The 14,449-nt window shown below is 37.9% G+C and overlaps 1 protein-coding gene across 3 annotated transcripts in view; it reads right to left on the bottom strand.

Moving 5' to 3' along the window:
• LOC117317713 (alpha-1,6-mannosylglycoprotein 6-beta-N-acetylglucosaminyltransferase A-like) overlaps nt 1-14,449 on the bottom strand; it is a 100,863-nt gene that overhangs the window by 32,588 nt on the left and 53,826 nt on the right. For all 3 annotated transcript variants that reach the window (XM_033872602.1, XM_033872604.1, XM_033872603.1), the window contains 6 exons: nt 13,731-13,813; nt 10,823-10,912; nt 9,971-10,048; nt 9,148-9,318; nt 5,094-5,160; nt 3,985-4,087 (listed from right to left, as the gene is read on the bottom strand). In XM_033872602.1, the coding sequence (XP_033728493.1) occupies nt 3,985-4,087; nt 5,094-5,160; nt 9,148-9,318; nt 9,971-10,048; nt 10,823-10,912; nt 13,731-13,813 (592 nt within the window). The remainder of the gene's footprint in view (nt 1-3,984; nt 4,088-5,093; nt 5,161-9,147; nt 9,319-9,970; nt 10,049-10,822; nt 10,913-13,730; nt 13,814-14,449) is intronic.

Raw genomic sequence — 14,449 nt, 5'->3', positions numbered from 1 at the left:
ATGAACAGACTTTGGTTTGTTTCTTCCTTTATAAGGGACATAACTCGTTGAACCTCTATATAAAGGACACCTCTCTATAAAGGACACTTTTGCCTTGTCCCTTAGGTGTCCTTTATAGACAGGTTCGACTGTAGTTCAATACATTGTCAACCACATACAGTTCAATGAATTTTCAACCACATACATATAGTTCAATGCATTTTCAACCACATACATATAGTTCAATGCATTTTCAACCACATACATACGGTAAACCTCCAATTAATTCGAACACGCGGATAGTTCGAACACACATTTTTTCCTAGAAAAACAATACTTTTTTAGCTAGTAATAGTGCGAACTCTGGCTGTTTATAACTGACACCATTTCGGATAGTTCGAACTTGTCAAATGAAGAACGTAGAGTAAGATTATTTTCGGCAAACTCCATTGAAAGCTCGCGGCGACTCGGCCCCGATGACCGGCCCAGAAAAAAATGCCAAGATTTCAATTTGATCAGCAAGCACGTTTATGTTATTAGATTGTATGCGTGATCATTAGAATGCGTCTGTGATTTAATATATGCCACATATTTTAACGTTATTTCAGTTTTTTACATTGCACCACGCACGAGACAGCTGATTGCAAATTAAGGCCCCGATAATGTATAAATAACATGCGATAATTGTATTCGCGCTGTATGGCAAACTGAGAAATCGTCCGTGTATTTTCACATATAATTAGTGTTAACTTAGCATTATGATTATTTAATTGTGACTGGACATCTCTTAAGTATGGCCAATCAAGGCATTACCTGAAAACCTGCGACCTCACGCTAGCTATATAGGGTAAGCAGTCCACGCGAGGTGTCGCTTGCGGTAAAGTTGAAGGATCGGCTGCCCGATCGTGCTGAGTGACGTGAAAAGCATTCATATCCAGTCAAAACAATCCACATGTGTCCGAATTAGTGATGAATAATTTTGCAGGTATCAACTATGTTTGGTAGATAATACGACTGGGCATATTTAAAAACAGACATGTTGATGTTCTGACCTAATTTTACCAACATATAGAATCTATCGCCTATTTTTACAGTAGTGCTTTCGTAAATGCAACAGGTTTTGTAGACTGCTTTTTATATATTGAAGAGACCATTTATTACAATAATATAGCGATAGTTTCTGATTCAGATAAACTATATAACCATGCAAAGATTATACTGTACAAATGTTTAACTTTTGTGTCACAAATGAAACGTGTACTGTACTGTTTTGGGGCCTACTGTAGCTACGCATTAACCGAGCGGCTTCGCGCAATAACCATCATAATTATCGGGAAATGAAGAACGTTTAACGATCAATTAACATTGAATTAAATAAAATTCTATTATTTTACTTACTTATAAATGTGCCATTGTTCTGGCCGCCCTTGTTACGTATCAGATTTACGATGGATGTGTTTGTGTCTAATGATTCCACTCTGCCGAGATTTTCGCCGATATTGACTCGAATAGTTCGAACTCACGCTTATTTTCTGAAGCATAATTTCGAATTATTCGAACCGGTTCGTCAATATTTATTTAATTTTGTTCGAACTAACCGGAGGTTTACCGTATAGTTCAATACATTGTCAACCACATACATATAGTTCAATGCATTGTCAACCACATACAAATACTTCAACACATTGGTTTTACTGGTACCAATAACTAAAAAAACCAGTATATCATAGCAATTAAAATCTCAATCACATGCTTCATACATTAATTGTTTGTAACCTCAAACCAATCAGAATCCCATCAAAAACCAATTAAAAACCCATCAAAAACCAATTAAAAACCCATCAAAAACCAATTATCAGATGACCACCCTAATGGCAGTGTAATAACACCCATTACACCAATCATGCTAATGAGTAACAGCACCAAGTTAGGCTGTAATTGTTTGCCGATTCCCTGTAGTTTCCATTGTGATGTCATCCCTTCTTGACAACACATGGATTAGGATATTATCAAAGAGAGAAATGAAGTGACTGCCATTTAAGATTTGATAACAGTCTGGTAAAATTTAACTTTAACAAATGCTTAAAAAATATTTCTGATATCTATTTCCATTTCACATGAATTTTTGTATCTAAATAAATTGCTGTAAATTTTTCATTTTCTTAAAAAATCTTACATGAATGAAACACATGTAATATCGTCTGTTAAGGAAATGGAAACTTCACATTAACAAGGCATTAAATCCTCTGTTAAGGAAATGGAAACTTCACAATAACATTAGACTTATCATCATATCTTGATAGGCTATATCCTAGGGATATCTCGATCAAATGGTTCAGGGAAATGATAGCTGTACTACATATACCATAATTATGAAGTTAAGATCAACAGCTATTAGTTGATAACAGTTGTTGTTGTTGTTTACACTAGTCTGTAAATATTTTATGGGTTAGTAATTCATAGTCAAGTAGACAATGCGGATAAAGTTTCTCACAAATAATTTTCCTACACTACTTATCAATTTCTTTCAGGGTCATTCAAATCCTCTAAAATGACAAAAGTTTTATTCAAGCTGCAGAAGAGTACAACAATTCCAATAATTCACCAAGTGTTTCCTGGTATATTTCAAGTAGATCACATCTCCAGATAAGAAATGACAAGAGACGCGATCATATTTACAATTTCAAACATTTTTTAATCAAAATCTAAAACTTTGATGTATGAATTCATTCAGCTAATAAAACAATTTTCAAAACTTTAATTAAATTTTTATCAGAAGAATGAATATCCCTTGAAATGAGGAGATTCAAATTAAAACAATTTATTTCCGACGTCCACATATTGTTAATAACAATGGTCTATGAGAGCAAGTATACCGAGGTTATCCCAACTAACTTACATGTGTATTACAATCTGAGGAGAGAAATGTATTAGGTTTCAGACATCACCAAACCAAATCTGAATGTTCCAACACTGTGACAGGGATCATTATTTCTCACATACTTTACGGGGTGACCCCGTGGTCGCTAGGGATGGGATAGATCAATCTCGCGCCAGGTACAGAAAGACAACTAGCATGTGCTATGATGCTACTCTCAATAGCAGAACATTATCTTTTTATGTAGCGTAACCACATCACAAAGTGATGACATCATCATTTTATGTCGCGTAACCACATCACACAGTGATGACATCATCATTTTATGTAGTGTTACCACATCACAAAGTGATGACATCATCATTTTATGTCGCATAATCACATCACAAAATGATGACATCATTTCATGTAACCACATCACAAAGTGATGACATCATCATTTTATGAAGTGTAACCACATGACAAAATGATGATATCAGTATTTTGTGTAGGGCAACCACATCACAAAATGATGAAATCATCATTTTATGTAGGGTAACCATGTCACAAAGTTATAACTTCATCACTTTTGACACACAATTTCATGGGACATTGATGATGGTGCAATAAAAAGGTTTCACAATCACTTACATTTTGTTGTATTATTAAGTATGTGAGAAAATAATCAAATATGGCCTGTATCATGGACAAGGATATCTCAACCCTCGTGTGCTGACCAGCCAAACTCTTAAACTCATGTCGAGATATCCCTGTCAACGCAACAGGCCAAAATAAGATTCTATAAGATCCATGATTTCTGCCAAAAAAAAAACAAACAAAAAATGCTAGTGTTTCTTTTCATGACTTTTAAGACCAAGATCAATATACATGTATTTATTATATATCGTAATCATTAACATAATCAAGACTCAATTATCAAGCAAATTCATTGTTTAATTATCAATTGAAACAATGATCCATGATAACTGTACTTTTTTTCATTAATAACCGTATTCAATACATCATCATCAAAATTCGTCACGTTTTCATCTTATATACCTTTAAATTTCTGTCAGTGTGTGCAATCAAAAATGTTCTTTAAGGCATATTTCATTATATGTGTTATGTGTGTATAATGATATACCTACCCTGCTAGCTGGTCGGTTTCACTAGTTACAATGAGGTCATGTCCCAATATAAATAATGTAGAAAGAAGATCACTCCATTGCACAAGTTCCCCTAATGGGCCTCCTGTAAAATATTAATACTTTAATTAGTAACTTTCTCACATCGAAACAATACAAAAGTTCTATAGTAATTAACTTTCTCACATCGATACAATACAAAAGTTCCCCTAATGGGCCTCCTGTAAAATATTAATACTTTAATTAGTAACTTTCTCACATCGATACAATACAAAGTTCCCCTAATGGGCCTCCTGTGAAATATTAATACCTTAATCAATATACCATTAACAGGCCTCCTGTACAAAATGTCTTAATATGACTTTTGCAAGTTTCCCTAATGGGCCTCCTGTACAATATTAATACTGTTTTTACACAAGTTTCCCTAATGGGCCTCCTGTACAATATTAAAACTGTTTTTGAGTAAGTTTCCCTAATGGGCCTCCTGTACAATATTAAAACTGTTTTTGCGTAAGTTTCCCTAATGGGCCTCCTGTACAATATTAAAACTGTTTTTGCGTAAGTTTCCCTAATGGGCCTCCTGTACAATATTAAAACTGTTTTTGCATAAGTTTCCCTAATGGGCCTCCTGTACAATATTAAAACTGTCGTGTACTTTCATTTGTGCCATCCTCACATAAAACATGTCTTTAAAACATGACAAGTTCCCCTAATGGGCCTCCTCTACAATATTAATACTGTGATTAAGTTCCCCTAATGGGCTTTCCTCTACAATATTAATACTGTGATTAAGTTCCCCTAATATGCCTTCTGTACAATATTAATACTGTGATTAAGTTCCCCTAATGGGCTTTCCTCTACAATATTAATACTGTGATTAAGTTCCCCTAATTGGCCTCCTCTACAATATTAATACTGTGTATCCCTAAGTTCTTAATGGGCCTCCTGTAAAATATTAATACTGAGATTAAGTTCCCCCAATGGGCCTCCTGTAAAATATTAATACTGTGATTAAGTTCCCCTAATGGGCCTCCTGTACAATATTAATACTGTGTTTTCATAAGTTCCCCTAATGGGCCTCCTGTTTTGTGGTATATAAATGATTTTTTTACCTTTGAATTGATTTTCAGCAATTCCCCATCCCGATTGTTTGGAAAGCAGCCCCAAATGAACTAATACCTGAAATGAAAGTACAGAGTTACTGTAACATACTTTACTGAGAGATTTACCTCCCTTATTTTAATAAACGTAAACAGAGATTTACCTCCCTTTATACAGGGAGATTATCTCCCTTGTTTTAACACACTAATACAGAGATTTACCTCCCTTGCTTTATTACACAAATATAGAGATTTACCTCCCTTGTTTTATTACACAAATATAGAGATTTACCTCCCTTGTTTTATTACACAAATATAGAGATTTACCTCCCTTGTTTTATTACACAAATACAGAGATTTACCTCCTTTGTTTTAACATACATACACATACCTGCCTTGCTATAACTTACATTTATTGAGAGATTTACCTCCCTTATCTTAACAAACATAAACCGAGATTTACCTCCCTTTATACAGAGAGATTTACCTCCCTTTATACAGAGAGATTTACCTCCCTTTATACAGAGATTTACCTCCCTTATTTTAATGCACATATAGAGATTAACCACCCTTGTTTTAACATACATACACTAGAGACTTACCTCCCCTGTTCTAACATATGTATACAGACTTACCTCCCCTGTTCTAACATATGTATACAAAGATTTACCTCCCTTTGATATAGTCTGATGTCACCATGAACTTTTGACCTTGTTACTATGAAGTGATAGATGAGGATTTGAAGTTAAAACTGTAACTGCTGATGCTTGAAGATAAATTCCTTGTTTGTACAGTGTATACGGTTTTCAATACATTTTCAAACGATACAATGTGAAAAATACAGAGACCGATCCAGACATCTCAGATTTATCTCCCTTAGAAACACGAACAGCCTCAACAGAGATTACACGACCCATCTCAGATTTACCTCCATGAGAAATACACAACCCATCTCAGATTTACCTCCCTGAGAAACACAAACAGCCTCAACAGAGACTACACGACCCATCTCATATTTACCTCCATGAGAAATACACGACCCATCTCAGATTTACCACCCTGAGAAACACAAACAGCCTCAACAGAGATTACACGACCCATCTCATATTTACCTCCATGAGAAATACACGACCCATCTCAGATTTACTTCCCTGAGAAACACAAACAGCCTCAACAGAGATTACACGACCCATCTCATATTTACATCCATGAGAAATACACGACCCATCTCAGATTTACTTCCCTGAGAAATACACGACCCATCTCATATTTACCTCCCTGAGAAATACACGACCCATCTCATATTTACTTCCCTGAGAAATACACGACCCATCTCAGATTTACCTCCCTGAGAAATACACGACCCATCTCAGATTTACTTCCCTGAGAAATACACGACCCATCTCAGATTTACCTCCATGAGAAATACACGACCCATCTCATATTTACATCCATGAGAAATACACGACCCATCTCATATTTACCTCCCTGAGAAATACACGACTCATCTCAGATTTACTTCCCTGAGAAATACACGACCCATCTCAGATTTACCTCCCTGAGAAATACACGACCCATCTCAGATTTACTTCCCTGAGAAATACACGAACCATCTCAGATTTACCTCCATGAGAAATACACGACCCATCTCAGATTTACCTCCATGAGAAATACAAACAGCCTCAACAGAGACTACACGACCCATCTCAGATTTACCTCCATGAGAAATACACGACCCATCTCATATTGATCTCCCTGAGAAATACACGACCCATCTCATATTGATCTCCCTGAAAAATACACGACCCATCTCAGATTTACCTCCCTGAGAAATACACGACCCATCTCATATTTACCTCCCTGAGAAATACATGACCCATCTCAGATTTACCTCCCTGAGAAATACACGACCCATCTCATATTTATCTCCATGAGAAACACAAACAGCCTCAACAGAGATTACACGACCCATCTCATATTTATTTCCCTGAGAAATACACGACCCATCTCAGATTAACCTCCCTGAGAAATACACGAACAGCCTCAACACAGATTACACGACCCATTTCATATTTACCTCCATGACAAATACACGACCCATCTCATATTTACCTCCCTGAGAAACACAAACAGCCTCAACAGAGACTACACGACCAATCTCAGATTTACCTCCATGAGAAATACACGACCCATTTCATATTTACCTCCATGACAAATACACGACCCATCTCATATTTACCTCCATGAGAAACACAAACAGCCTCAACAGAGACTACACGACCCATCTCATATTAACATCCATGAGAAATACACGACCCATCTCAGATTTACCTCCATGAGAAATACACGACCCATCTCATATTTCCTCCATGAGAAATACACGACCCATCTCAGATTTACCTCCCTGAGAAATACACGACCCATCTCATATTTATCTCCATGAGAAATACACGACCCATCTCATATTTACCTCCATGAGAAATACACGACCCATCTCAGATTTATCTCCATGAGAAATACACGACCCATCTCATATTTACCTCCATGAGAAATACACGACCCATCTCATATTTACCTCCATGAGAAATACACGACCCATCTCAGATTTACCTCCATGAGAAATACACGACCCATCTCAGATTTACCTCCATGAGAAATACAAACAGCCTCAACAGAGACTACACGACCCATCTCAGATTTACCTCCATGAGAAATACACGACCCATCTCAGATTTACCTCCATGAGAAATACATGACCCATCTCATATTGATCTCCCTGAGAAATACACGACCCATCTCATATTGATCTCCCTGAGAAATACACGACCCATCTCATATTTACCTCCCTGAGAAATACACGACCCATCTCAGATTTACTTCCCTGAGAAATACACGAAACATCTCAGATTTACCTCCATGAGAAATACACGACCCATCTCAGATTTACCTCCATGAGAAATACAAACAGCCTCAACAGAGACTACACGACCCATCTCAGATTTACCTCCATGAGAAATACACGACCCATCTCAGATTTACCTCCATGAGAAATACACGACCCATCTCATATTGATCTCCCTGAGAAATACACGACCCATCTCATATTGATCTCCCTGAAAAATACACGACCCATCTCATATTTACCTCCCTGAGAAATACACGACCCATCTCATATTTACCTCCCTGAGAAATACACGACCCATCTCATATTTCCTCCATGAGAAATACACGACCCATCTCAGATTTACCTCCATGAGAAACACACGACCCATCTCATATTTATCTCTCTGAGAAACATGAACAGCCTCAACAGAGATTACACGACCCATCTCATATTAACATCCATGAGAAATACACGACCCATCTCATATTTCCTCCATGAGAAATACACGACCCATCTCAGATTTACCTCCCTGAGAAACACAAACAGCCTCAACAGAGACTACACGACCCATCTCATATTTACCTCCATGAGAAATACACGACCCATCTCATATTTCTCTCCCTGAGAAACACAAACAGCCTCAACAGAGACTACACGACCCATCTCATATTTACCTCCATGAGAAATACACGACCCATCTCAGATTTACCTCCCTGAGAAACACACGACCCATCTCATATTTATCTCTCTGAGAAACATGAACAGCCTCAACAGAGATTACACGACCCATCTCATATTAACATCCATGAGAAATACACGACCCATCTCATATTTCCTCCATGAGAAATACACGACCCATCTCAGATTTACCTCCCTGAGAAACACAAACAGCCTCAACAGAGACTACACGACCCATCTCATATTTACCTCCATGAGAAATACACGACCCATCTCATATTTCTCTCCCTGAGAAACACAAACAGCCTCAACAGAGACTACACGACCCATCTCATATTTATCTCCATGAGAAACACAATCTGCCTTAGCAGAGTTCGAACCAAACTTCTCCATTTTACAAGTATGTATTATAGGTGACAAACTCTTCCTTCTGCGTAAACAAGGTCCGTAAACATGTAGGTAATACTGACGACAGGAAGATAACAAAATAAATAATATCTTTACTTTTTTACGTCGCCTGCCCTCCAGGTTTTGTTTTTTAGTAAGTCTTTTGATACCTCCCGTCCATTTGTCCCAGAGCCTCCGTATTCTCATTCTGATCCATGCATAACTCTGACGCTCATTTGGATCGACTAGAATTTTCATCAACGCTTGTAAATCTGTCGTAACATTAGCCTGTAAAACAAGTCTGAAGTAATCAAGCATAACTCTGACGCATATTTAGATCGACTAGATTTTTCATCAACATTCATAAATCTGAAATAATCAAGCGTAGCTCCGACGCTCATTTGGATTGAACTAGATTTTTCATCAACGTTTGTAAATCTGAAATAATCAAGCGTAGCTCTGACGCTCATTTGAATCGACGGGGCTTTTTCTGAGGGCTTTCTGGGGCTGTTAATGGACCCCATATCAGTCCCAATTGGAATTATTTCATTTTAAAGCCATATTCCCAAAATTTGCATGTTACTCCTGAAAAATCTTTCCCAATTCACCAATTTTCTTCCCAAAATGAGACAAAAAGGACCCTTCCCAAACCAGTGAGAAAAAGTCCTGATGGACCAGAATTTTTCGTCAATGATTATAAATCTGAAATAATTGAGCATAGCTCTGACGCTCATTTGGATCGACTAGAATTTTCATCAATGCTTGTTAATCTGTCGTAACATTAGCCGGTATATCATGCAATCAAATAATAAAAAATAATCACGATCATCTTTTATTTTGATGTTAAAGAACATTTTTCAATTATATCAATTATTTCAAAATTACCAACATCACTTTAGAAAAGAGTTCCTTTAGCGGTATAATATTCGGCCCGACTTACAAATTTGACTTTTGACATGTCCTCTTTCGGGGGTTTGATATTTCCTCTCCAGGCCTTCGTAGGACACCAACCTTCAATCTGTATACAGAATTAAATGACATAGAATCAATGAAATTAAACAATAACAAATTGTCAACAATTTTGAAAACTGAACATTTTGAATAATTCCCAGCTAAGGTACATGAAAATATATGGACAAAGAGTAAATAACTGAAGCCATTAGAGATAAAAAAATTCTTACATAATCAGGACTGATCTTAAATCAGATGTCCTTAATGTCTTAGAAATATTACTTTATCTGAATAGAAGGAGGACTAGATTAATGGTGACTGGCCAGTCAGACTGCAAGGTTAGTGGTGACTGGTCAGTCACACAAGATTAGTGATGACTGGTCAGTCACACAACAAGATTAGTGATGACCGGTCAGTCACACAACAAGATTAGTGGTGACTGGCCAGTCACACAACAAGATTAGTGGTGACTGGCCAGTCAGACAGCAAGATTAGTGATGACCAGTCAGTCACACAACAAGATTAGTGATGACTGTTCAGTCACACAACAAGATTAGTGGTGACCGGCCAGTCACACAACAAGATTAGTGGTGACTGGTCAGTCACACAACAAGATTAGTGGTGACCAGCCAGTCACACAACAAGATTAGTGATGACTGTTCAGTCACACAACAAGATTAGTGGTGACCAGCCAGTCACACAACAAGATTAGTGATGACTGTATAGAGGGACAGATGTATTAGTGGTGACTGTATAGAGGGACAACTGTATTAGTGGTGACTGTATAGAGGGACAACTATATTAGTGGTGATTGGATGATATAACATCTCAACAAACCTACCTCACTTAAATACATGACAAATGAACAGATGGATCCATCTACTCCGTACGACTGGTAACACGGATCAGACTTCCACATCGCCTTCATCCACTGAAAAGAAGACAAACACTATAACATACAGTATCCCTGGTCATTTTCTCAGGGATAATATTTTCACTATTTCGCAGGCCACTGTAACGTTCATGAAAATCTGATCCATGAAGACACAGGTAAATATTATCCGCAAAATAATCTGCCATTATAACTGTCGCCATAGTCTACAATCACAGCTGACTCGATCATCACCATGCAATCATCCAGGGTTACATCTTTTTACAGCTAAAATCAAATTATTTCCTTTTAAGTGCATCTATCTTGGTAGTACAGTGAGGGTACAACTGTTTCTCCAGAGTAGTAAGATCGCACTGCTCTAGTCTACACAGCTGTATAAACGTTGGGAAGTAAACATTGATAGACCGGCGTTACTTACATCTATCTTGGTAGTACAGTGAGGGTACAACTGTTTCTCTTCAGTAGTAAGATCGCAATGCTCTAGTCTACACAGCTGTATAAATGTGGTGAAGTAAACATTGAGACACCGGCGTTACTTACATCTATCTTGGTAGTTCAGTGAGGATACAACTGTTTCTCCAGAGTAGTAAGATCACACTGCTCTAGTCTACACAGCTGTATAAATGTGGGGAAGTAAACATTGATAGACCGGCGTTACTTACATCTATCTTGGTAGTACAGTACGGGTACAACTGTTTCTCTTCAGTAGTAAGATCGCAATGCTCTAGTCTACACAGCTGTATAAATGTTGGGAAGTAAACATTGATAGACCGGCGTTACTTACATCTATCTTGGTAGTACAGTGCGGGTACAACTGTTTCTCTTCAGTAGTAAGATCGCAATGCTCTAGTCTACACAGCTGCATAAATGTGGGAAGTAAACATTGATAGACCGGCGTTACTTACATCTATCTTGGTAGTACAGTGAGGGTACAACTGTTTCTCTTCAGTAGTAAGATCACACTGCTCTAGTCTACACAGCTGTATAAACGTTGGGAAGTAAACATTGATAGATCGTCGTTACTTACATCTATCTTGGTAGTACAGTACGGGTACAACTGTTTCTCTTCAGTAGTAAGATCACAATGCTCTAGTCTACACAGCTGTATAAATGTTGGGAAGTAATCAGTGATAGACCGGCGTTACTTACATCTATCTTGGTAGTACAGTGTGAGTACTGCTGTTTCTCCTGAGTAGTAAGATCGCACTGCTCTAGTCTACACAGCTGTATAAATGTTGGGAAGTAATCAGTGATAGACCGGCGTTACTTACATCTATCTTGGTAGTACAGTGTGAGTACAACTGTTTCTCCTGAGTAGTAAGATCACACTGCTCTAGTCTACACAGCTGTATAAATGTTGGGAAGTAAACATTGATAGACCGGCGTTACTTACATCTATCTTGGTAGTACAGTGCGGGTACAGCTGTTTCTCTTCAGTAGTAAGATCACACTGCTCTAGTCTACACAGCTGTATAAATGTTGGGAAGTAAACATTGATAGACCGGCGTTACTTACATCTATCTTGGTAGTACAGTGAGGGTACAACTGTTTCTCTTCAGTAGTAAGATCACACTGCTCTAGTCTACACAGCTGTATAAACGTTGGGAAGTAAACATTGATAGATCGGCGTTACTTACATCTATCTTGGTAGTACAGTGCGGGTACAACTGTTTCTCTTCAGTAGTAAGATCACACTGCTCTAGTCTACACAGCTGTATAAATGTGGGGAAGTAAACATTGATAGACCGGCGTTACTTACATCTATCTTGGTAGTACAGTGTGAGTACAGCTGTTTCTCCTGAGTAGTAAGATCGCACTGCTCTAGTCTACACAGCTGTATAAATGTTGGGAAGTAATCAGTGATAGACCGGCGTTACTTACATCTATCTTGGTAGTACAGTGCGGGTACAACTGTTTCTCTTCAGTAGTAAGATCACAATGCTCTAGTCTACACAGCTGTATAAATGTTGGGAAGTAATCAGTGATAGACCGGCGTTACTTACATCTATCTTGGTAGTACAGTGTGAGTACTGCTGTTTCTCCTGAGTAGTAAGATCGCACTGCTCTAGTCTACACAGCTGTATAAATGTTGGGAAGTAATCAGTGATAGACCGGCGTTACTTACATCTATCTTGGTAGTACAGTGCGGGTACAACTGTTTCTCCCGAGTATTAAGATCACACTGCTCTAGTCTACACAGAGGTATAAACGTTGGGAAGTAAACATTGATAGACCGGCGTTACTTACATCTATCTTGGTAGTACAGTGCGGGTACAACTGTTTCTCTTCAGTAGTAAGATCACACTGCTCTAGTCTACACAGCTGTATAAATGTGGGGAAGTAAACATTGATAGACCGGCGTTACTTACATCTATCTTGGTAGTACAGTGAGGGTACAACTGTTTCTCCTAAGTAGTAAGATCACACTGCTCTAGTCTACACAGCTGTATAAATTTGGGGAAGTAAACACTGATAGACCGGTGTTACTTACATCTATCTTGGTAGTACAGTGAGGGTACAGCTGTTTCTCTTCAGTAGTAAGATCACACTGCTCTAGTCTACACAGCTGTATAAATGTTGGTAAGTAAACATTGATAGACCGGCGTTACTTACATCTATCTTGGTAGTACAGTGAGGGTACAACTGTTTCTCTTCAGTAGTAAGATCACACTGCTCTAGTCTACACAGCTGTATAAATGTTGGGAAGTAAACATCGATAGACCAGCGTTACTTACATCTATCTTGGTAGTACAGTGCGGGTACAGCTGTTTCTCTTCAGTAGTAAGATCGCACTGCTCTAGTCTACACAGCTGTATAAATGTAGGGAAGTAAACATTGATACACCGGTGTTACTTACATCTATCTTGGTAGTACAGTGAGGGTACAGCTGTTTCTCCTGAGTAGTAAGATCACACTGCTCTACCTTCCCCTGTATTAAATCTGAAAGAATAAAAAAAATTCATAAACTTAAAACAAATTATGTTCAATTTGAGTACATTGAAAATGGGAAAAGTAGGGGCTGGGTGTATCCTGGGATACGACCTTATGCAAGAGTGAAAATGATGGACCCCCCCCCCCCCCCCCCCTCTCTTGGATTACGAAATGAAAGATGATTGCCAAATATGGGCATACCATATTTTTACTGGGTACAGTCAGAGCCGATATATATCCCGATGGAAGAGCAAACATTTCAGCATGACAGACTATTGTCAGGCAACAGTAAGTATGATTGAAGTTATAGACTAATGTAACATTGTCTATTCCATTGGAATCATGACAGAAAATTAAGGTAGCCAGGCACATCTTAAATTTACTTAGATTTTACATGAAATGAACATTCCTCAGCTTACACTGCAGCATTTCAAGGGTGTATGTAGTGTGTGAATAATGACAAGTAATTAACCCAAAATTACAAGAGGCCCAGAGGGCCTTTATCGCTCACCTGGATTTCATGAGATATGAAACAAGAATGATGATTAAGCATATTTGTCACTGGTATTACTTTGTCAATATATCATAGGCATTTTATATGGGTACGTGAGGTTTTGATGCCAAAAAATGCATTAATCCATGAAA

Source organism: Pecten maximus, chromosome 19 (assembly GCF_902652985.1).
Source record: "Pecten maximus chromosome 19, xPecMax1.1, whole genome shotgun sequence".
NCBI classification, from domain to species: Eukaryota; Metazoa; Mollusca; class Bivalvia; order Pectinida; family Pectinidae; genus Pecten; species Pecten maximus.
Note: the sequence above shows the minus strand (reverse complement) of the source record. Positions and strands in the feature narration are given on the sequence as shown.